Consider the following 22981-nt stretch of genomic DNA (forward strand, 5'->3'; position numbering starts at 1 on the left):
GAATTTGATGATACAGATTTGCTTGACCGTTTTCTTATGAACAAACACAGTTCAGCTGAAATCTTTTGTTTGCTTCAGACAAAGCTTTCATGTGACTCAGTGAGGGGAACCACTATATCTCCTTCCTCATAAGTACTTATCACCTTGAGGTTTTTGGCTTGTGGAACCTTCCATCATGAAACAGTAGATTTGTGTGATGTGGGTAGAGTAGCCAAAAATTGTATTCAACTAAGAGTAACGTGACTTGAAAATACTATCACTCAAGTAGAAGTAAAAAGTAGTCATCCAAAAAAAATTACTCATGTAAGAGTAAAAAAGTATTTGGTGAAAAGACTTCTCAAGTACTGAGTAACTGTTTGATTCTAATGTCTGATTTATTTATTTTTTAGAAATGATGTGATCAGACAAACACAAATGAGAAATAATGTGCAAATTCTGATACTTCCAAATAATAAAATAACCAATAGCAAAAATAAACAACATCTTTACAAAATGACAAGTTAAGGCACAAGAAACACAAATTTCCAAATCTCAGTTTTTCACAACGTGAAGCTTTTGAAACAAATACCTGTAGTAAGGTAACGTTTGTATGTTTGAGCAGTGCAAACTACTCCCAGTGACAAGATATACTGCATGGTCATAGACTGTATGTGCATGTTGTAATTTAGGTAACTATAGCGTTGCCATACTACACATAATGCAATTTTGAGTAATCTCTGCTTCTAGTCATAGTTGGGTTGTTTCCATAGAGTTGTAGGACTTTATATTGCAGTGAAAAATGAGCTTACAGTGAGTAAAAATTTGCTCTAAAAAAATCCCCCAAAAACTTCTTAGAGTTCAGAGGTTTTAGGATATGTCCCTTGTGCATCTTAGTTTTTTGTTGCATACAGTAATCCACAGTATGTCAAGTTAATGAATGTCAAATATGTCCAATATTCTGCCATATTTTCATGACTCTTAGCTGACAGCTGTGTATTTGTGTGCGTCGGCCGACTCTGGACACATGTACCACATCAGCCTTTTCATCCAGACAATAAAGAGCCGCCAGCTGCTTGCATCGGCGACTTGTTAAATGAGATCTCTTATCAAAGTGCAAACAGCTGTGGGCTCTGTTTGGCAGTCCGATCAGGTTATGAATCATCAAGTGCTGCACTCAATAGCTGCCATTTAGATGTCTATCTGTAGAAATAAAGAAAGATAAAACTGGCAGGCCTCTTCTACTGCTTTGTTCAAAGCGAGTTTTGAGATTGGAGATTTTTGGCTGCCAAGCGAGAGCTTCTAAACAAAAAGATGAAATTAATAAAAACAACTTGTTTATATGTTACTGATTTCTGGATGGTACTTATCCCACTTCATCTTCACTGATTTAATCTGATGTTAAAGTGCTAATAAGTAAAGATCGCCAGTCACATGTTGGCTCTGTAGCTGTAACTAAATCATATCAAGCTTAATTAAATTTCATGCAGCAATTTCAAGCAAAGTATTTTCAGATATAATTACAAACCACTCAGCATCATAGAGACAGACGAGACAATCAGTGTTATTAAAGCAAATACCCATCGTGCTACAACATAGTCGACTTGCCTTGGCAATTTTAAGCAATAGAGAGGCTCCAAATTCTCCAAAACTTTCTGTTTGTAGAGCTTTTGTCTTAGTTTTTATGCTTGTCAGACTCCCTTTCTCTTGTTCTTCTGATGGAGCAATCAGAGGAGACAACAATAGTCTAGTGATCTGCTCTGTCTTAACTGCTTTTATTCCTAACATTCACTGATTTATGTCAACCAGCAGTTCCATGTAATTTCCGCTCAAATTATAATTACCTGAAACACTCCAGTTGGTTCTGTTTAAATTTTCATCATGGCCAAACACAAATCATGGTGCTCGCTGAATTCAAAAACCAGTAAGTCTTCTGATGATGCATCTGCCAGTTGTCATTCTTACTCATTCAAATTTTTGACACACCTTGTAAAAGGTCGAGGAGTATATCTTTTAATTGGAAACTTATCCTCTGTTTGTTGCTTCATTTTTTGCTAAATTTTCATTCACTGTTGGTTAAATTTTCACTGCACTTTCACTATAAAGCCTGCACCTGTATGGAAACAGCACATCAATTGCTCAAAGTAGAAAGAACTCAGAAATGTCTTCTGTGCATAATGAAAACTAAACGTTTTATTTCATTGATTATTTTACAAAAATTTGAAACACTTGGAATCAATATGTACAGCAGTTTACCAAGTGCTCAGTAATGTTATCAATAATGGAACACAGGCTGCAGTTCAGCCTAGTTTAATGACAAGATCCCTGAATTGTAGCTGGTGAAGCTATTGAATCTTTTTGTGAAAATAAGCTGTATATAGAGAAATCTATAAGGAGAATTAGCAGAACCTTTTAGCCACTTTGAGCTCATACTTTTATTTTACCAAACCTTGAACAAAGTTATCAACTAGCTCCTGAAGAACATCAACTGTCATGCAATGTTGAGCTGAAGGGTCCAAATATGTTTCCTGGGATTTGGTGAAGATCAAACCAGAGTTTATGTCCATCTTCCATCCATCCGTCTGTCCGTCCGTCCGTCCGTCCATCCGTCCATCCAATGCCCTTTTCCCCTGCAGTGTTTTCCAGTTTCTCCTTGAGGATTTCAAAGTGTTTCCAGACCAGATGAAATATATAATACCTCCAGCGAGTTCTAGGTCTACCATCTACCATCCATCCATTGATCGATCAGTTGTTCCAGTCATCCATCCATCCATCCATCCATCTGAAGGCGTTCCCGGGCCAGATGAGATATTTAATCCCTCAATAGAGCTCTGGGTCTACCTTGCAGTCTCCTCCCAGTTGCCTAGAAAAAGCATCCTTTTTTAATGCTCAAACCATCTCAACTGTCTCCCTTGGACACAAAGGAGCAGTGACTCTACTTTAAGCTCCCTTCAGATGTGCAAGCTCAGCCATCCTACAGAAGAAAACTCATTTCAGCCTCTTGTACATGTAGTCATATTCTTTTGAGTACCCAGCACAATGACCACAGGTGAGGGTTTGAACAAAGACTGACTGCTAAATCAAGAGCTTTGCCTTCCAGCTCAGCTCCCTCTTCAATTTGATGGTCCAATACAATTACTGTTGTACCAATCCATCTTTCCATTGTCCCGTCAAATTTCCACAATGCTTAAACTCCTCACCTCCAAGCCAGAGGGAACAATCTGTGGTTTTGTGGGAGATTTCATGGCCTCAGACTTGAAGGTGTCGACTTTCACCTTAACATTCATCATATGTATAAAAAACTCCAGTGGGATGATAATGGCGTTCTGTGCCTGCTGGATATGTCAAATAACCTATTTTCTCGCAATGCTACTTAGAACAGCTCTATAAGGTTATGATATGCCATAAGTGAGATTTCCCTCCACCCCTTGTGGTAAAGAAACAAAATTAATCCGACCACTTATTGCACTAACCTTTTGTCACAGAGTTCAGCGTTGCTCAGTGCTCATCTCCCTATGAGCGCATAAACACACAAGTTAATGGTTATGTCCATTCAGATGTCTCTGTCACCACTCTACCAGATGTCAGCATCTCTACCGGACCTGCAGGGCGACTCGACTCTGCAACCATCTGTTCACACACAGCTGTGATGCTCAACTCATTGAAGCTCTTTTATTTCCCTTCGCTGCTTCCTTTAGTGTCCAATAAACCGAAGCTGCCAGGCATCAAGTGCATTTCCGCTGTGCGCAAACAGAGTCTCGGCTATTATTGCTCAGCAACAAAATGTTGTTCCAGGAGGTGAAACTCAGGCAAGGGAGGATTAAAAAGTTTTAGATGTCATGGATTTCCTTCTCTCACATTTGCAATAGCTTACAGTGCCTTGCAAAAGTATTCACCCCCATTGGCTTTTAACCTATTTTGTAACATTACAAGCTCTCATTTAAATAAGTTTTTACAAATCTGAGCTTTATTTGATGAGTCTTCACAAAATAGTTAGTTTTGAAGTGAAACAAGAAATTTATACATAAAAAAATAATTTTTAAAAAGAAAAAACTGAAAATTGGCATGTGCATTTGTATTCACCCCCTTTGTTATAAAGTCCCTAAAAAGCTCTGGTGCAACCAGTTGCCTTCAGAAGTCACTTAATTAGTGAAATGAAGTCCACCTGCGTGTCATAGGATCTGTCAGTACATACACACCTTCTCTGAAAGGCCCCAGAGGCTGCAACAACGACGTAAGAGGCACTACTAAACAAATACCACCATGAAGACCAAGGAACTATCCAAACAAGACAGGGACAAAGTTGTAGAGAAGTACAAGTTAGGGCTGGGTTATAAAAAAAATCCAAATCTTTGATGATCCCGAGGAGCATCATCAAATCCATTTTAAGCAAATGGAAAGAACATGGCACCACAACAAACCTGCCAAGAGAGGGCCGCCCACCAAAACTCACAGACCGAGCGAGGAGAGTATTAACTATAGAGGCAGCACAAAGACCACAGGTAACCCTGGAGGAACTGCAGAGTTCCACAGCAGAGGCTGGAGTATCTGTCCACAGGACCACAATAAGTCGTACACCCCATAGAGCTGGGCTTTGTGGAAGAGTGATCAGAAGAAAGCCATTACTTAAAATAAAAAAGCACATTTTGAGTTTGCAAAAAGGCACGTGGGAGACTCCCAAAATGTATGGAGGAAGGTGCTCTGGTCAGATGAGACTAAAATTGAACTTTTTGGTCATCAAGAAAAACGCTATGTCTGGCGGCACACCCAACACATCTCATCATGCCAAGAACACCGTCCCTACAGTGAAACATGGCTGTGGCAGCATCATGCTGTGGGGATGTTTTTCAGCAGCAGGGACTGAGAAACTGGTCCAAGTTGAGGGATAGATGGATGGTGCTAAATACAGGGATATTCTTGAGCAAAACGTGTACCAGTCTGTAAGAGATTTGAAACTAGGATGGATATTCACCTTCCAGCAGGACAATGACCCCAAGCATACTGCGAAAGCAGCACTTGAGTGGTTTAAGGAGAAATGTATAAATGTGTTGGAATGGCCTAATCAAAGCCCAGACCTCAATCCGATTGAGAATCTGTGGTCAGACTTAAAAATTGCTGTTCACAAGCGCAAACCATTAAACCTGAAGGAGCTGGAGCAGTTTTCCCATGAGGAATGGGCAAAAATTCCAGTGGCAAGATGTGGCAAGCTCATAGAGACTTATCAAAGACGACTTGCAGCTATGATTGCCGCAAAAGGTGACTCTACAAAGTATTGATTTTAGGGGGGTGAATAATTATGCACATTGATGTTTTCTGTTATTTAGTCCTATTTTTTGTTTGCTCCACGATAAAAAAAATTATCACATCTTCTAATTTTTAGGCATGTTCTCTAAATTAAATGATGCAAACCTTCAAACAATCCATTTTAATTACCTCCGCCAAGGAGGTTATGTGACACCCGGCGTTTGTGTGTCTGTCTGTTAGCAAGATAACTCAAAAACACCTGGGCAGATTCAGATGAAATTTTGAGGGGATGTAGACTATGGTAAGAGGAAGAGCTGATTTAATTTTGGTGGCAATCCGGAAAGGATCCTGGATTCTGGATCACTTTGAATTTTTTAGTATGTGGTCCAAAATATGACAAAAACATCATAGGTTAGTATGTCGTCCAACAAATTGGAGCAAGGTGTCCAGATAGCTCAACTGGTTAAGAAGGTGATTCTTAAATAGAACTGTGCCAGAGATGCAGGTTCGATTCCACCTCATGATACTTTACTGCATGGGTTTCCTGTTTTCCTCTCTATCCTTGGCGGAGGTCTGTACTCTCTGAGTGCTTTTCTAGTTCCAGGTTGTGAGGCGACAAAACATGAAAAATGCCAAGGGGGGTGAATACTTTTGCAAAGCACTGTATATACTCTTGTGAAGTTTTCAGTTCGTCTTCAGTTCGGTTCTTGTAGACAGATTTGTTTTTTCTTACTGTAGAAACATTTTGCACTAAAAGATATTTTGACAGTCCTTCACAGATTTATTTATTAAATCCAGTTCTGTTGGAAACCAAACCGAGGCTTAAAACTATGATCTTTTGTGAAAATCACTGTATTCTACATGTTTCGTTAAAAAAAACTGTAAGAATAAGCCCTTTACACAAAATTCTTTGAAAAAGAAAAACTGCACCCCCTGATACAACCGTAAAGCCATTATTGACTCCACTTCATCTGAAAGTCATGTGACTGAAATTCAGAAACTTTTCAACTGAACTGCAGGGAGATGTTTACAGTCTAGAATGGATGAAAATGAGAAACGAGTATAAAATTTGAAATATTTATGGCATATAATACCACCACTTTTCCAGTTTTGGGTGGATTAAAATGGTGTTTATGGAGGTAAAAACTCAGGTAAGGGAAGATTAAAAAGTTTTAAGTGTCATGGTTTTCCTTCTGTCACAGATTTTCTACAGCTCATATACTCTTGTAGAGTTTTGGGTTCATCTTTCATTTCATCCACTCATTGAAGAGTTTAGACAGGTGGGATTTTCCTCAGTGAAAATTTGTCCGTTGATGATCTGTTATTTCAAACAGTTTAGAAACATTTTCCACTAAAAGATATTTATCTTCTAAACCCCAAAGCCCACAGATGGGTTTGAAAAGCAAACATTTTTAAATATTACCTTTTATCAGAGCCAGAAACGGTTAAAATAGAGAAAATAAATGGATTTTCAACTTTCCAAAGGTCTTTCAACTGCTCATCTGTGATGTGTTATTTCATCAAGTTCAGAGGGTTGCTACTAAACAGCTTTGTATGAATTTGAATTAATGGATTGTGTCCCACCCTCACCTCTCTGAACTCTTTTAATTCAATTTTTTGTCCAAACCAAACAAGACAACACAGATTGCAAAATATCTAGGCTGTAAACAAATGTTGAAAAATGATTTATGTAGAAATTGACTTTCGTTGGAAAGCTGCAGGGAGCTCCTGCGAGTTGCCCTTAGCTAAACATCCATCCAACCATTCTTGGTAACAGATGCGACTACAAAGTTCCCATGATAATTAGAGCCGCTTTAATGGAAAATACAGCAGGTTGAAAGTGACTGGAATTCTCTTTTTAGTGAAATCACACTAAATGTATTTAAAAATAAGGTCTTTGACACTCAGTTGACATGTCCTTTCTTCAGCAGTCCAGTAACTTCTGGTTGGTTTCTTTTATCCACTGTCAGTCAGTCTTGAGACAAATCTAAGTTTGTTTCCATCTTTGCCATTTCTGTGATCTGTTTTCCCATTTGGTATCAGAATCTAATTCTTTAGTCTTCAGCTCAGGGGTCTTTAAGGGTCCCAGCAGAGCACCTGTGAAGGTAAATAGCTTCTGGTAAAGTAGCGACTCCTTTTGACTTGATGTTCAGGTATAATATAAATATAATATAGATAATCAATAAATAATGTTCAAATTTCACTTCAATGCATAAGATGCAAAACGCCATGAAAGTAAATAACAAAAACACAAAGTTTGATTGCATGAATACCCAAAGCTTGCTTTCTTCATTTAATATGTATGAAGGTGATGTACTGTTCTCTGTACGTGTTTTATACAGCTTGTATGTTAATGCAGCCAGCCAAACACGGTTTTCACTTGCCAGTAAGCGAACGTCTTGCTCCTTTTTTAGCATCATATGGATGACAGGTGAAAACTTATGAGTGACTGTAATGAACAAACAGAAAAGATTTTTTTTTGCTTAGTTGTAAAGTTACCAGGTTAATATAAACTGCTAGCAAATTGCTATAAACAGATATCAAACTAATGACTAAATACTATGCTTACATGCTACGTAAATTATACAGTCTATGAAATTATCACGTAAAGCTATTGACATGCTGATGTGCTCATTTACAAGCAATTAACACCAGAAAAGTGCTAACACAGCCGGGCGTTAACGTAGAACGTTTGTGAGATCAAACAGGAAAAATCACAATACATGCATCTCTGCAAATAAGCAAAAACCAAATTATGCATTTTACAGTCATTCTCAATGCTAAACAATGAAAAAATTTAGAGCCATTTCTTTAGCGGGTGTAGGAAAAACGTAATGGGAGTAAAACTATCACCATGCATCTGCTTCTCTGTGTTTACAAGTGGGCATCTCTCACCGAGAATGCAAAATGTATCTTTTATATCCTTTCAAAAATAAAATACTAATGAAATACTTTTCCTTGCTTTTTCAATTGTAAATAATTTAATCATGAATGATAAATTGTTTTCTGCGGATAGAACAGATAAGCTCATTTCTTTGTTTATTTTATTCAAATTTTTTCATTGTTGCATTAACATTTAAATTATCACATTTGCTGTGATAAATAGGGTAATATGCTTACATTTCCATACATGTGTGGCTAAAAGTTGAAATTGTTGGCTTACAGTATGACTGAACAGTTGAAACTGTCGGCTTTTAGTATTGCTAACAGTCATAATTGTAAGCAAATGACATGGATAACCACATAATGAAATAGCCAAATAAACAGAATGAACAAATGGTTGATATAGCTCACTAAAATTGGGGGAAAACTGTAAACTGAAATTATTTGTTAAAAGTTAAAATTAACTGCTAAGAGCTAAAAGTAAGCACTTCAGAAAACAAATTCACGAATACACAATCCAAATAATTAGCTCAAAATGTGCCCAACAGTTGAAATTGTTAGCTTACAACAGGAATAGCTAGTTGAAGCTGTAAGCTAAATGTTTGGCTAACTGTTGGAATTGTAAGCTTTAATTATAATGTTATAGTTGAAACTATTAGTAAAATGTGCCCAGGAGTTGAAATTGTTAGCTTAAGCAGGACCAAAGAGTTAAAACTGTTTGTTAAATGTGTGCCCAGAAGTTGAAATTGTTGACTTAAAGCACAGGTGTCAAACTCAAGGCCCGTCATTTTATGTGGCCCACGAGAGCTGAAAAGTTCAGACTGTCTTTGAATAAATAAATTAAAAGCTTGCATTGACCATAAGCTACATTTCTCACAATGCATACTGATTACGTTACCCGTGAAGCGACGACATCCCACCACCAGATTGCAGTGTATCCGCGTCAATGCTAGTTTCTGCAAGTGGAATTGAGTGGAATTACAAATGATCCCAAAATGTCCAGGAAGGGGAAAGTTGATGCAGATGGAAGCCTGCTTCAAGAAAGATGGGAAGGCGACATGTATACGTTTGTGCTTCAAGGAGAAAAACTGGCATGTCTTTTGTATTATACGGCATTGTCGGTGGTCAAAGAGTATGATCTACATCTGCATTTTGAGACCAAACACGGAGCTAAGTATGCCAAAGTTAGCCTTCCAGAAAAACAACAAATTGTCAAAGAATTAAAAAGCACACTACAATTGCAGCAGAATGTGTTCACGAAAGCCACAACCAAAAACCCTGCGGCAGTGAAAGCTAGCTTCATTGTAGCAGAAGAACTTGCCTGAGCTTCAAAGTGTTTTTCAGAGGGCATGCTTTTGAAGCAGTGCATGTTGAAGGACTGTGAGCAGATGTGCCCTGACTAGATACAGACTTTCAAAAATGTCAGTTTATCAAGAAACACCATTGTGGACCGAGTTACAGAACTAGGAGGAAACCTGTCAACACAGTTGGCCCAAGAGACACGCAGCTACCATAGTAGCTTTTTCATTAGCTCTTGATGAAAGCACGGACAACATGGATACAGCGCAGCTATCCATTTATATTAGAGGCATGAAGTCGGACCTCTCTGTCACAGAGGAGCTGTTGGATGTACCTGCCATGCATGGGACCACAACGGGATGGGACATTTTTGATGTGATGGAGAAGTTAATGAGTAAAAATGCATTGCCTTGGGAAAGGTTGGTGGGATTAACTACAGACAGTGCACCCGCAATGTGAGGAGGAAAAGCGGGCTTGGTTGGACTAATAAAGGAGAAAATGCAAAAAAGTCGTTGTCACGCGCCTCTGGTAACGTACCATTGCAGTATCCATCAAGAAGCTTTGTGTGGGAAGGTGCTGGCATGGATCATATAGTGACCACGGTCATGACAACGGTGAACTTCATTCGAGTGCGTGGCCTGACTCACCGACAGTTCCAGCTATTCTTGCAGGATCAGACCATGGAGACATGCCGTACCATACAGAAGTACGGTGGCTGAGTAGAAGCAAAGTCCTCAAACAATTTTTTGAACTTAGGGAAGACATTGCTCTTTTCATGTAAAGCAAAAGAAATCCCTTGTCTGAACTGTCAGATCCAAACTGGCTGTGTGACTTTGCTATGTTATGTGACATAACCGAGCATCTTTTCCAACTGAATCAGAAGCTGCAGGGATGCAATCAAGTCATTCCGCAGATGACTGACATGATCACCGCTTTCCGGCGTAAACTTGACCTATGGATGTGCCAAGTCAAACAGGACAATCTTGCTCACTTTCCTGTTTGTCAGAGCATTTCAACCTCCTTTCCTGGCGCTTTTTCATGTGCTCAGTTGGCGACCAAAGTGAGCTGGTTAATAAATGAGTTTGATCGGCGCTTTTCTGTCTTTAGAGCACAGCACTCAGGCTTTGCCATCTTTGCCGATCCTTTCACCACCAACGTCTGCACTGCACCCCAGCACCTTCAGATGGAGTTAATACAGCTTCAAAGCAATCCTAGCCTGAGAGCAAAGTTCAAGGATGTTGCAATCCAGGACTTTCACCGTCAAATGTCCCCTGGTTTGATGCCACAGCTTCGATATCATGCAGCTTGTGTCCTGTCCTATCTATGCAAACAGATGTTTTCAATAATGAATCTTAACAAAAACAAGCACAGATTACGCATCACTAATGAGAATCTTCACGCTGTTCTACGGATTGCTTCAGCACAAGACCTAAAACCAGACACTGACACACTGGCCACGGAAAAACGGTGTCAACGATGCAGCCAGAAAAAAACATAGGTAAGCATCTTAAAAACTTAATTAATATGTAATAAAATGTATTTCTTCAGAAGAAGAATAGTTAAACTGTGCAATTTAATGATAGTGCTGGCATTTTGTTATTTTTAGAACATGAGCAATGGATTAGGATGGTGGAGAGGGGATCCACTCGGTGTGTTCCAGGACAGGCAGCATCTTCTCATCAACTTCACCTGTAAACTTGACCAATATAGTTGTGAATTGAGACAACTATGATTTTTTTTTTTTTTACAAATATAACCTTATATGTGTAGCAATATATTTAGTGTTTACAGGTTTATATGTTTGTGCAGACAAATCTGCAAGAGTGTGTGCAGAGATTTGTTTTTGTAAAAATGCTACATCTGTCAGATATGTTCTTAACAGCTCACAATTGTTGGTTGTACTTATGCAGTTTTTCTGCCCCTCTCAGCTGTGACAAACAGGTTTTGAACAAAGTTAATGTCATAACTGGTGTTGAATATTATTATTTATTCACTTAGATGATTAATCATTGATTGATGGAGTAATGTGGGTTTCTTAACCTGACAAATTAAAATGATGTTATATTAACAGAGCTACCAGCAACCTTTTTTTTTTACATCTATGCAAATGCATATGTACTCTTTGTAATTTGAATAAATAATCAATTCCGAATTATTTAACATTAAGGAGTAATTACATTTACTTTACATTACATTTGGTTACATCATACTGTCTTACAGTTACACGTGGCCCTTTGAGGGCTACCATTACGCTGATGTGGCCCTCGGTGAAAATGAGTTTGACACCCCTGACTAAACAGTTAAAACTGTTGACTAAATGTGTGCCTAGCTGTTGAAATTGTTAGCTAAATGCCCGGCTAACAAACCATTGAACTTGTTAGCTAACAGCAGGACTAAAGAGTTAAAACTATTTGCTACATGTGTGACTAGTAGTTCAAATTGTTACCTTAAATTATAACTAAAGAGCTAAACCTGTTAGCTAAAAGTGTGCCCAGTGATCATTAGGTTAAAGCAGTACTAAAGAGCGGAAAGTGTTTCCTAAATGTATTTCTAACACTTACATTTATTAGGTAGTAGTATACATAACCCCAAAATGAAATAGCTAACCAAACAGAATGGATGTTCAAAATAAACCTGTTTTCTGAAAGTCTTATTTTCAACAATAGGTAAATGAAAATAATCAAAAATTACTGATATCGACTGAGATAAACATGTCTATCAGCTATGTTGCCCAGGAGATGCAGGTAGTTTGTTTTAGTCTAAAATCAGGGTATGGATATATACGCTCTCTTCGCTGTAACAGGTAAAAGCGCAGCTGAAATAAATATAATTTTCCTTTCGAGAGTGACTTTGTTGGGCCACAGTTTAGCAAATGTGCTATAACATTGCTTACTCATATTGCTACCTTAAATTGACTGCCATCACCTGCGCACTCGACTCACTTCCCTCCAGTTTTGCCTTCAAGCCCTGCAGCTCCAGCAGAGGTGGTTCAAACTTAATATTCTGGGCCTGCGTGGAGCCTATGTCAAAACAAGATTGGGTTTCTGAATCATATAAATACTTTATGAAACCATGTTTGGCTTTACAAAGACGCAGAGTTAAAAAAAAAAAGGGAGTGTAGCTGGAGGTGGTTTATTCCAACTGTGTGGCTCGGTGACAGTTCAGAGACTTACTGCCTTTTTCATCAGACTGGGCTGAAATTGATTTGCCAAGGCCTGCAGTGTTTGTCTGACTGACACGTCTGAGAAAGTGCTTTTTTTTCCGAAAGTGGAAGGTTTGTGGAAGAAGGAGCCAGGCTAGACTGTACATGCACAGAATGCAAACTGGTGTGACAGACAGGCAGACACATAGATAGTGGTAGAACGAGACACGAGAATCTAAAACCGAGGTTGGAATGTGTTTTTTAACATGTTAAAAAAAATTTCCCTCATGCAAAGCTAAAACAACTATAGCACTAACAACCTACAGGTAGAAACAGGCAGCAAACTTAAACACTGAAATGATTCCGTGCAAACCTCCCTCTCTGTCCTGGAACTGTGGCCGCAAACGGAACGAAACCGAACCAAACCCATGGCATTATTACTGAGTCTTACTACTTGTTCTTTTTCCACAGAGGTGCAGGACTTTATAATGCAGTGAAAAATGAGCCAACAGTGAGTAAAAATGGAACAGTAGCAAAATAATAATAATAATAATAATAATAAAACAAAACTGAGGTTTAGATATTTAAGTCATTCTTTTAATTTTTTGTTTATCAAAGTACACATACATAGTTTCAATATTTAACATACTTTACTATATATCATAATATTTTTGTTGGTCAGAAATGTTTAAAATTGTCTTTTATTGATACATAAATTCAATAAATTTGGTTTCCTAAATTTGGATTTGAGAACACTGAAGTATTGTTGTACCATTTTGACATTAGTGTGGCTGTGATGCAGCAACTTCGTTTGTCATAAATTTGATTCTATTCTTTTCCATTTTACTCATCAAACACAGACTTTATTATTCATTGTAGTCTTTTTATGAGCTGTTTCGCGATTGAATTTAGATAAAATGGCTATCACAGTACAGTATATACGAGTATATCGCTAACATGCACCAGACGGAGAGGGGGGAAAAAGGAGAAAGTATTGTGGGATCAGAGTGACAGAATGAGTGACAGGTTTCAGAGAATTAGAAGTAAAGAGTAAAACTTCCACTGTGGTAGTGATTCATACAAGAGAAAACATGAAATGATGCTGTAAATCACTGGATAATTATCGGAGGAGAAACAAAGGTGGAGAAGAAGCAGAGATGGTGAAATAAAGCAGCCTTCAGGTGAAGAAGCAGATTAACTCGTCTCCATGAGTCATTCAGGGATCAATTTGAACAAAAGGCCAAGTTCACTGACAGGTGAGGAGGGAACCTGGAGACAATTAACCTCTGCAGCCGCCGAAACCTCAAAGCCGGCTGCAGCAACGCCTACCTCTTCACCGCTATTAAAAGGCTAATACTCCTTTTTCGAGTGCTTCAGAAATCCTAATTTGCTTTTTAAAAATAAATTAATTCTTAAACCAGTTCCCAAAGGAAGCACTGACATGTAATAAGGAAGAAATAAAGGGAATCCTGCCATAATTAAATCATCAGGAATAGAGCCATTTTTCAAAAACTTCAAAAACAGACAAAACACTCAAAGAAACTTTTTTCTTCTTCTACTTTTGTTAACAAATTGGAAACCAGCGGAGGTCCCTATTAAATCTGTCAGTATGTGCTCCTGCAAAGTGTGAAGCCCAACAGTCAGACTGTCCTGCTGCTGCAACATCTGCCACCATCGCATCACCTAACATGGTTTGATCACACAGCTCACAGTGTGAGTTTGGTGTAACATTAATTAAAGTAACAAGAATCACATTGCTATTCAGAGCATAAGTGAAAAAAATCATTTGATCCAGTATTAATTAACAATACTAAATTTGTATAACTCTGTAAGTACCCATAATGCATATAATTACAGATGATCATGAAAATTTCTTTTTGACAGATTGCCAATGCTTACAGATATTATCCACTAATGAAAGCATAGACATTCAACTTTTTTTATTGTGAATAAAAAACAATTATACAAGAAATCCTTAATTTAACAAGCAAATGACTAAAAAAATACATCATTTTATTTCTGCCGCTGATTATATTTAGTTTTTTGAAATATATTTCCACTATTAAATTATTAAATAAAAATGAATTTTTTTAAACTATTAATACGTGTCAATGTATTTCAGTCTTTTTATGTCAAAAAATGAAATTTATACTGTTAAATTTATTGTTTTTTAATCTAATTTTGATTAGACATTTTGTGTTTAGTTATGTTACAAATCCTGTATTTCAATTTTTTGAAGTTTTATGTAATTGATGTTTTTCTTTTATTTTAAAAAGAATAAAAAAGCAAAGGAAAATATATAGAACCATTTAGTAAGTTTGCAGTAGTTTTTTGCAGTGCAGTAAAAAAACAACTGGAAAAGATTTTTCATTTTTATTTATTTAATTACTAAATATTACCTATGCAGTGCTTTCTTTCTCTCTTTCTTTCTTCCGTTCTTTCTTTCGTTCTTTCTTTCTTTCTTTCTTTCTTTCTTTTTAACAGCAAAAGAAATGGGAGGTTGAATGCAGAAACAGAATATTTATGACAGTGCTACTCACGTATTTGATCAGCAGGTGAACTTTGGAAGGTGAAGTGTCGCATCAGTGCAATTATGTTGAAGAAGAATAAATGTCAAGATGTTTAAGAAAGGACACATCAGTAGCTTTGATTGTTTTGCAAACCTTTAGCTCTGTGTTTTTCTGTTTTGCTTGCAGAGGACGGTGCCCACTGGTCAGAACAGCCTGGTCCTGCAGCCACTGCTGTCAGATACAGAGTACAAAGTGGCCATCACTCCTGTTTATGCTGATGGAGACGGACCAACGGCCGCACAAATGGGACGAACACGTAAGTCATGTTGGGTTTGTTTGTAGGTCTGAGTTGCCATTCTGAGTTTTCTCAAATCTCACGTTTAACCTTCTGAACACATTTTCTGGGTGGTTTTTGTCACATTTTTCCTCACTGTGGCCTCATTTTTAACTGCAGTGTAACATTTAAATTAGTTGATTGATTTTGTATTTTAACATAGAAATTAGTCTGGTAAATGTGCAAAATAAATAATATTGCATTTTAGCCTTAACATGTCACTTAATCAAATAAATTTGTGTTGTAAATAATACTGTAGGGTCTTAACTCTAATGTTTACTTTAGTCAGAAAATTTAGTATTTTAAAGAATATTGTTGGTTCTTAATACTTAAAGCTCGTGTCCGGAGTTTCCGTTTGTTTTCAATTTATGTATCATTGTTTAACAAAGCTTAAATGTGTTAGTCTAGTTCGATACTATAATATAATGTTAGTGTGACGCGATATGAAAATTTATTCCTGAGCTCCGCCTTCCTCTCATAGACCCCCATGTTATTCCAAAAAGCGCCGGTTGCTGCCGACCAATCAAGTTCGAGCTTCAGCTTTGTCATGCTGTCAATCAACGGTTACGCGCACAGCAAGCAAGCCCATGCAGAGGTGGGCGAGCTACGCACTACGCAACCGCGCGCACATTTGTTTTGCTTGTGGAGGAGAGAGCATCAGGGCTCAGCAACTTCCAGAAAAGTTACCAATCCCACGGCTTGTCAGGCCAAGAGACTGCAGGACGTTTTTTGGCTCGGGGTGCTCACGTCGCTCCCCGACCACGGCCTCCATAGCCCGCCTGACGGCTTCGTTTAGATGCCCGACCTCTGGAGGAAGATGTTGGGGCATCTGGGACATACTCTTCGTCAGAGGAGTCATGAAATTCTGAACTCTAGATAGAAATAAATAAACAATGTAACACATATACACGCGTAAATGCACTAAGTTTGATAAACAACGTCATCGAGAGGGATACACAAGTGTAATCACATATTGAAACTTTACTCGTTCGTCCTAGCAGATTCATGTTATTTTGGTATTAGAACAAGTTAGACTCAATACAGAATTCTAACGTAATTCCTTTATTATTTACTAAATGTACTAAATGTAGAAGAGTGGAAAACAGCAAAACAGGCAAGATGCTGCAGCACTCCAGGCACTCCTCTCCGGTACTGCGCGCGTGCACAAATAAAGGGGCGAAATCAGAGGGAGGGAGGGACCAACAGTGTTTTGGGAGGCGCTGCGATTCAAACTCCGGACACAAGCTTTAATGCTTAATTAGTAAGAAAAAAAATAACTTTGTTGGGTCTTAAACTTAGTGTTTGAATTAGTCAAATATTTTTTTATAATCTATAATATTGTAGTGTCTAAACACTGATATATTATTAAATCATCTAAATTTGTATTCTAATTATTGTGGGGCTTTAGGGCCCTAATATTGTAGGGTCTTAACCTTAATACTGAAATTAGCCTGGTACATTTGTATAGTAAATAATATTGTAGGGTATCAACCTTAGTATTTGCAATATAAATTAATATTTAAAATAATATTGTGAGGTTTAAACTTTAATTTTGAAATTAGTTAGATAAATCTGCATAGTCAACAATACTACAGGATAGTATAGGATACTAATACTATTGATGAGAGTATGTATTTAAGTCAAGTAAATTTTTATTTTAATTAGTACTATAGGGTTTAATTTTAGTGGAATATTTTCATATAAATATAATATAATGTATTACCAATACTGTACTACTATAGTATTTATATTTTTCATTTGTCTCCTCTCTACTTTGTGTAAACATTACCTGCAGTTCTCCCAGTTCAGTTTCTAGATAAAATTCTGGTTATTCTTTCTGTCTTTCCGATTTGTGGCTTTGATAAATGGTGGAATTTTGGCCCATTAAACTTCAGCGGCCCGTATTCGGGCCGTTTTGAGATGTGCGAAAGTATTTTGCTGAATGACCGAAGCTGCAAACTCGATGATAGAAACATTATACCCATGGAAAGCTTAGATTCTCATGAATCCGCCCGTATAAACCACTTTCAGATGTGATTACCACAGCGGATAATTTGTCCAACAAACAACAAATAACGTAAACAGCACAACTCACCTTTGAAGGCTCATAACTCGTCACAGATTAAAATATTCCACAAGAAACGGCCATAATCCAACCTTGGACATCCAGACAAAACTAGCCAGCAAAATATTATGTCCAAAACATGTCTTGAAATCAGTAAATATTCCACAAATAGCTAGTTTTCATGCATGCACACCTCACGCTGCGTGTCCATACTCCCTGTATTTCTCTTCATATCTATATTTAGAAATAATATTTTAGCGATCTTTTGTTCTCAAAATGGCCGCTGAACTCTAACCTTTTGATTGACACCTCATTTCAACCAATCTCGTAACTTTGGTTACGTTCGGCCTTCCAGGGCCAACTGTTGACTACAATGACAAAACTGGACACGACCTGTTTCCTTGGTAGTGACTGAGCAAATCACGTTTGAGGAAACTTTTGATTGACAGGTCTTGTAGCCAATGAGCTGCTGAAAGCAAGGACATAAGGAACGACACAGGAGGTTTCCAGCAGATAAGTGCGAAGACAGACACCTCTGCTGCGCTCTGCGTGCGTCCTGTGTTAGTGCACCTCTCTACTACAAAAACAAAGCAGTGCTTTAGTTTTTGTAGTTGTTTTTGAGTTTTTGGAGTGAAAATAATGTCCAAACGGACTGAAAAACGAAAATATACCATTGTGCCAAGGCTGTGCCAGGGTGTGCCAAGGGTGTGCCAAATGGGCAACGCCTAGGCATAGCCCTACAAAAACGTGTGAAACACGCATTTCTTCTTGTATTGCTATGAAATGTTGACCTGAACAAGGTAAGATCTCAGGCTGTTGTCCTATTGTGTTTTCAAGCTCTCACAGTGCTGCCACACTTATCTTCAGGTGTTTTATTAGGGAAATAATTTAGGCGGAAAACAAATTCATCCTAATTCAGTGTGTTCCAACATAGAATACTCTGTGCCAGTAGCACTTAGAGTGATTCTGACTGCACTGGGTGAAAATTCAGGTTGTCAGCTTTCAAATGAGACCAGAACCATACATGTACTCCAAACAGTTCAAGAACAGTATTCAATTTACTTTGGGTACATCTTCAGTAGAAATTTCAGGCGGAATTGACGGCAGTTTATGGAGTGTTTTTCAAATGCACTGGTGGGTTTTAGGGTTCAAAGGGTTTGCTTACATACAAACAAAACATAACCAACAAGGTGGAAGTCGGTCCCGTAGACTGAGGATCATCACAGTTTTAATTATCATCAGATGATGTTTTTGCTCATTTGTTCATTCAGTTAGTCCTACATCTCGTTTTCCACTCAGTCTCTTTTCTGCAAATAATTCATGCCATTCACAAATCATTTATGGTATAAAACCAAAAATAAATCAAGTTGAATTTGTCAGAAACTAAGAAACAAACAAAAATAAACTTCAAAAACATCATTTGTGCCTCCTGGCTACCTCCAGAAGTTGTTTACGTGTGGAGAAATGAGCCGAGCAGATCTGATGCTGTGATTTAAGGCTGGAGACGAAAAGCCGCTGTGGATCAGAGCGAAGACCTCCTGACCCTCCAATGGACTCTGACATTTACTCACTCTGATCTCTGGCACATTAGTACTATTGTAGACTCACAGACCAAAACATATTATATGATTTGTGCTGAGAAGTCCCTGTCGAGATGAGGGCAAAATGAAAGGAAAGACAGATGGACGGAGGGATGCAGGAATGAAAAAAGAATGTTTATTTTTTCTTGGTGTAATGATTATTTCTTACCTCATGCTGTGTTTCTCTATCACTGTCTACTATTATCTTATAAGTAGAAACTGAATTGTTCTGAATCTCAATGGAAGACAAAAGCTATAATGCTATTATCTCTGGAGTTACATCTTCTCTTATTACAACAAGAAAAGTATAAATAGTAGAAAGGAAGAATAATAGGATGGTTTGGTTTGAAGAATTAAAAAGGAATGAATGAACAATGGACTGAAGCTTCAAGATTATATCAGTACAAATGGAATGTTGGACTATAAATGCAATAAGTAAGTGAAACAGCAGTGAGATTGACTAATTTGCATCTCTAACTTCAGGAGTTTTAGGCTGATTTGCTACTTGTTTCACTGCTCCTGGACTCAAAAAATCTAGTCTAAGTTCTTGGTTTGACCCAGTATTGGTCCAGAATATCTGTTAATATGAGCCGTTCACATATTCACTCTTTAAACTGCTCACAGACTCAGTGGGACACCCTAATAATACCCAACATGCTGTTTGCGAGTTAAAATATTGATGGTTGTGATTGTCACGCTATTGTTACAGTTTCCTTGAGGCTCAACCACAGGAAAAGAGATGGAGCATGGATAGTGTAAAAGAAAGGCTTTTATTTTACAGAACAGAAAATTGAAATACAAAGGACTACAAATGTTTACCGGATAACTACAACTGGAAATGGTTCACAAGAACAGAGTAACTCAGGTGAGCCCCTAGCAGTCTAGCAGGGAAAATAAGACTACAATAATATTTACAAAAATGACTAACCCACAGAAAGTAATACTTAGGCAGGCAAGTACTAGATACAGAGCTCGACACAGCGAGAGGAACAGTAACGAAAAAGCTCAGAACAGTGATTACACTCACTAGAAACAACTAGAATAACAGTATCACGAAATAATCGTGTACATATACTAGCCTGGGAATTATACAACAAGATCAAAAACTCAAGAACAAGGCTATAATAACAGAGGCTATAAGCTCAGAAGAGTGACTACACTCACTAAACACAAAAACTTAGGGTAAACAGAATCACGACACTATTGTGAAAGAATACTGACCTGGGAATTCTACTACAAGACTGAAGTTCACTAGAACAAGCTATAACTCGGAATGCATATACTAGAAAATCCAAAACTACACTAAATAACGAGAGAGCCACACTAGTCTGGAATGCAGGGACTTGGACTTAGCTAGACAGAACTGAATGAAATGGTGTCAGAAGAACCGGAGAGTCTTCTCGCCGAGATGGTGCGGGAGCAGCAGGAGAGGACTTGGTATGAAGCTGGTGGTAGGAATCATAGTGGTTGAAGACTATGGAGACAGGCTTGTTGTGAGATGTCAGGGAGGGGTAGAAGGGGTGGTTGTGGACCAGGTGAGGGATATCCAGAAGGGCAGGAGGCAAGGAGAGGTGGCTGGCTGGTGGTATGCAGAGGAGCCGACAACTGCCAAGAAACGGATGATCCAGGAAGACGAGGACAGGCTGAACACAAGCAGGTGGACAATCCAGACTAGGAGAAAGCAAACACAAGTTACTAGGAGATTCAGGAACCAGAGGGCTAGACAGAATGGTGCACAGAACTGACTGGTGATCGTTCACAGTCCGGCGACGAGTAGTGAGTGGAGTCTGTCTTTATTGCAGCAGGGATGAGTCTGATTTGCCCGGTCCCACCTGCTCGTGCTTTTACTGATGCAGATTGCTGATGATTGTCGCCGCAGCCTCTGTGCCAAGCACACCTAGGAAAAACAGAAAGGGTGGTGGGAGGGGAGAGCATTATCTGCAGCTTACAGTAGCAGGCCTGACAGCTACCTCCTGCCATTGCAAACAATGCTAAACACTGGGGATTAACCATAGGTACAGATATTAACCCTCCGAACCCCTAAACCCACCAGAGAAAAGAATGGCGTGTTAATTTTTAAAAATGGCACTATTTATCAGATCCAGAAACTTTGAAAATAGACAGAAGCATCAGATTTTCAACTTTCTGACAGGCCATGATCTACTCATTTGTGACATTCTATTCTGTATAACCAAATCTGAGCTTAAAATTGCAATGTTTCATCAAAATCTCCTCATGAAAATTGGCAAAAAGTCATATAAAAAGATTCAGGGCCTTTTCGACTGAATTAGGCTGAACTGCAAGCAGTGTTTTTTAACTGAGCAAAAGTAAGTAAAGCAGTAAAATATCTCTTCACTATTTCTTTTAAAGTAAATGTATCACCTGTAGGTCTTAGAAAAAATGCTGGACAAGTTAATTCAGTGTTTTTCAAACTTTTGTAAAATTAAAAAAATCAAAGAAATTCAGCTCATGTTTATTCTTTTTAGGTTTATGGCATAATAACTGTGTCATACAATGCAAAATACATTCAGTTCTCTCCATTTCTAGCCATGGTTGTGCTGTTGTCAGTGAGGTGCAGGATTTTAAACTGCAGTGAAAAAATGAGTTCACAGTACATGTGTGCATGTCTGAGGTGAGAGAGTCTGTGAAGTTTGTAGTTATGTGTCTGATGCAACTCGATTTCAAAGTCTGTTAGGATTTTGAAATGCATGTAGTCTGAGTCTATTAGTGTGAAATCTTTGTTCAATCTCAACCTCAAAAACATGTGTTAGATACTGTAGATCAGTGGCAGCTGGTGGTGAAATTTGTTGGGTGGGCTAACAAATGCATAATACCGATTAAATGGTTAACACAGCTGCAAAAGCAACATCACCTATGATACACACAGTTACATCAATTACAGGTACACTATACTTTTTTAGTGCTCTACATCAACACTCTCACTCACTCACTCACTCACTCACACACACACACACACACACACACACACACACACACACACACACACACACACACACACACACACACACACACACACACACACACACACACACACACACCACTACAAAATGTGTTCCAACTGCCCACAGATAGCCTGCTGCAACTGTCTTATCACAAACTGTTTGGCGACATGTAGTGCAAAACACGCCTTCAGTACAACAGATGACCTCAGCAAAAACAAAGTGTCACAGTCCTTTAACAGGTCAACATGGGCCTACCTTATTTGAAAAGAAGCTCACATCGACGGCCGATGTGATCCCAGTCTCTTAACTTCCAGCTTTTCCTCCAAAGACATTGAGGAAAATGGACATGAAAGCAAATAATCCACCTCGTTCATGCTAACGCCTGCTATAGCTTAATCTTTTCTCGCTGCGTCAAAGGCCTGTGGGCTGACTGAAGCTAGCCCAAATGATCAGTCAATCACGGGGGCGGGACATGACACCTGTCAATCACTTACAAGAATGAAATGAATGAAAGCCACTGCTGTGTTAACTCGCTGCTATTGGTCAAAAGTCAGTGGCCTGTGGGCTGCCTGAAGTTAGCCCAAACAATCAGTAAATCACGGGGGCAGGACATGACACCTGTCAATCACAAGAATGAAATGAATGAAAGCGGACTGTATCTACTGGGGCTGTAAAAAAATGAGCCCATTTAGAGATATTCTATGTTTTTCTTTTGACTGATTGGTGCAGTTGCTACCTTTGTTTTCACCTAAACTTAAACAGTCTGTTGTAAGTTATTTAAAAAATAATTTTCTCGTCTTTTTTGTGTTGGCCTGGGAGGGCTTAGCACTGTTAGCCCATTTATACCAGCCGTCCCTGCTGTAGATACATTTCTTTCAGAAGAATGTGCTTTATTGTCATTATACAGTGTACAACGAAATTGCCATCACATATTGATGGGGGAAGCTGCCTTGCAAGGCGCTAACAACAGCTCGTCAGGAGCAGT

At 38.4% G+C, this 22981-nt stretch overlaps 1 protein-coding gene across 3 annotated transcripts in view; it reads left to right on the top strand.

Moving 5' to 3' along the window:
• LOC110966091 (collagen alpha-1(XIV) chain-like) overlaps positions 1-22981 on the top strand; it is a 332534-nt gene that overhangs the window by 149759 nt on the left and 159794 nt on the right. For all 3 annotated transcript variants that reach the window (XM_051955093.1, XM_051955095.1, XM_051955094.1), the window contains one exon: positions 15241-15370. In XM_051955093.1, coding sequence (XP_051811053.1) covers positions 15241-15370 — 130 coding nt within the window. The remainder of the gene's footprint in view (positions 1-15240; positions 15371-22981) is intronic.

The sequence above is a fragment of the Acanthochromis polyacanthus genome, chromosome 11 (genome assembly GCF_021347895.1).
Source record: "Acanthochromis polyacanthus isolate Apoly-LR-REF ecotype Palm Island chromosome 11, KAUST_Apoly_ChrSc, whole genome shotgun sequence".
Taxonomy (NCBI): Eukaryota; Metazoa; Chordata; class Actinopteri; family Pomacentridae; genus Acanthochromis; species Acanthochromis polyacanthus.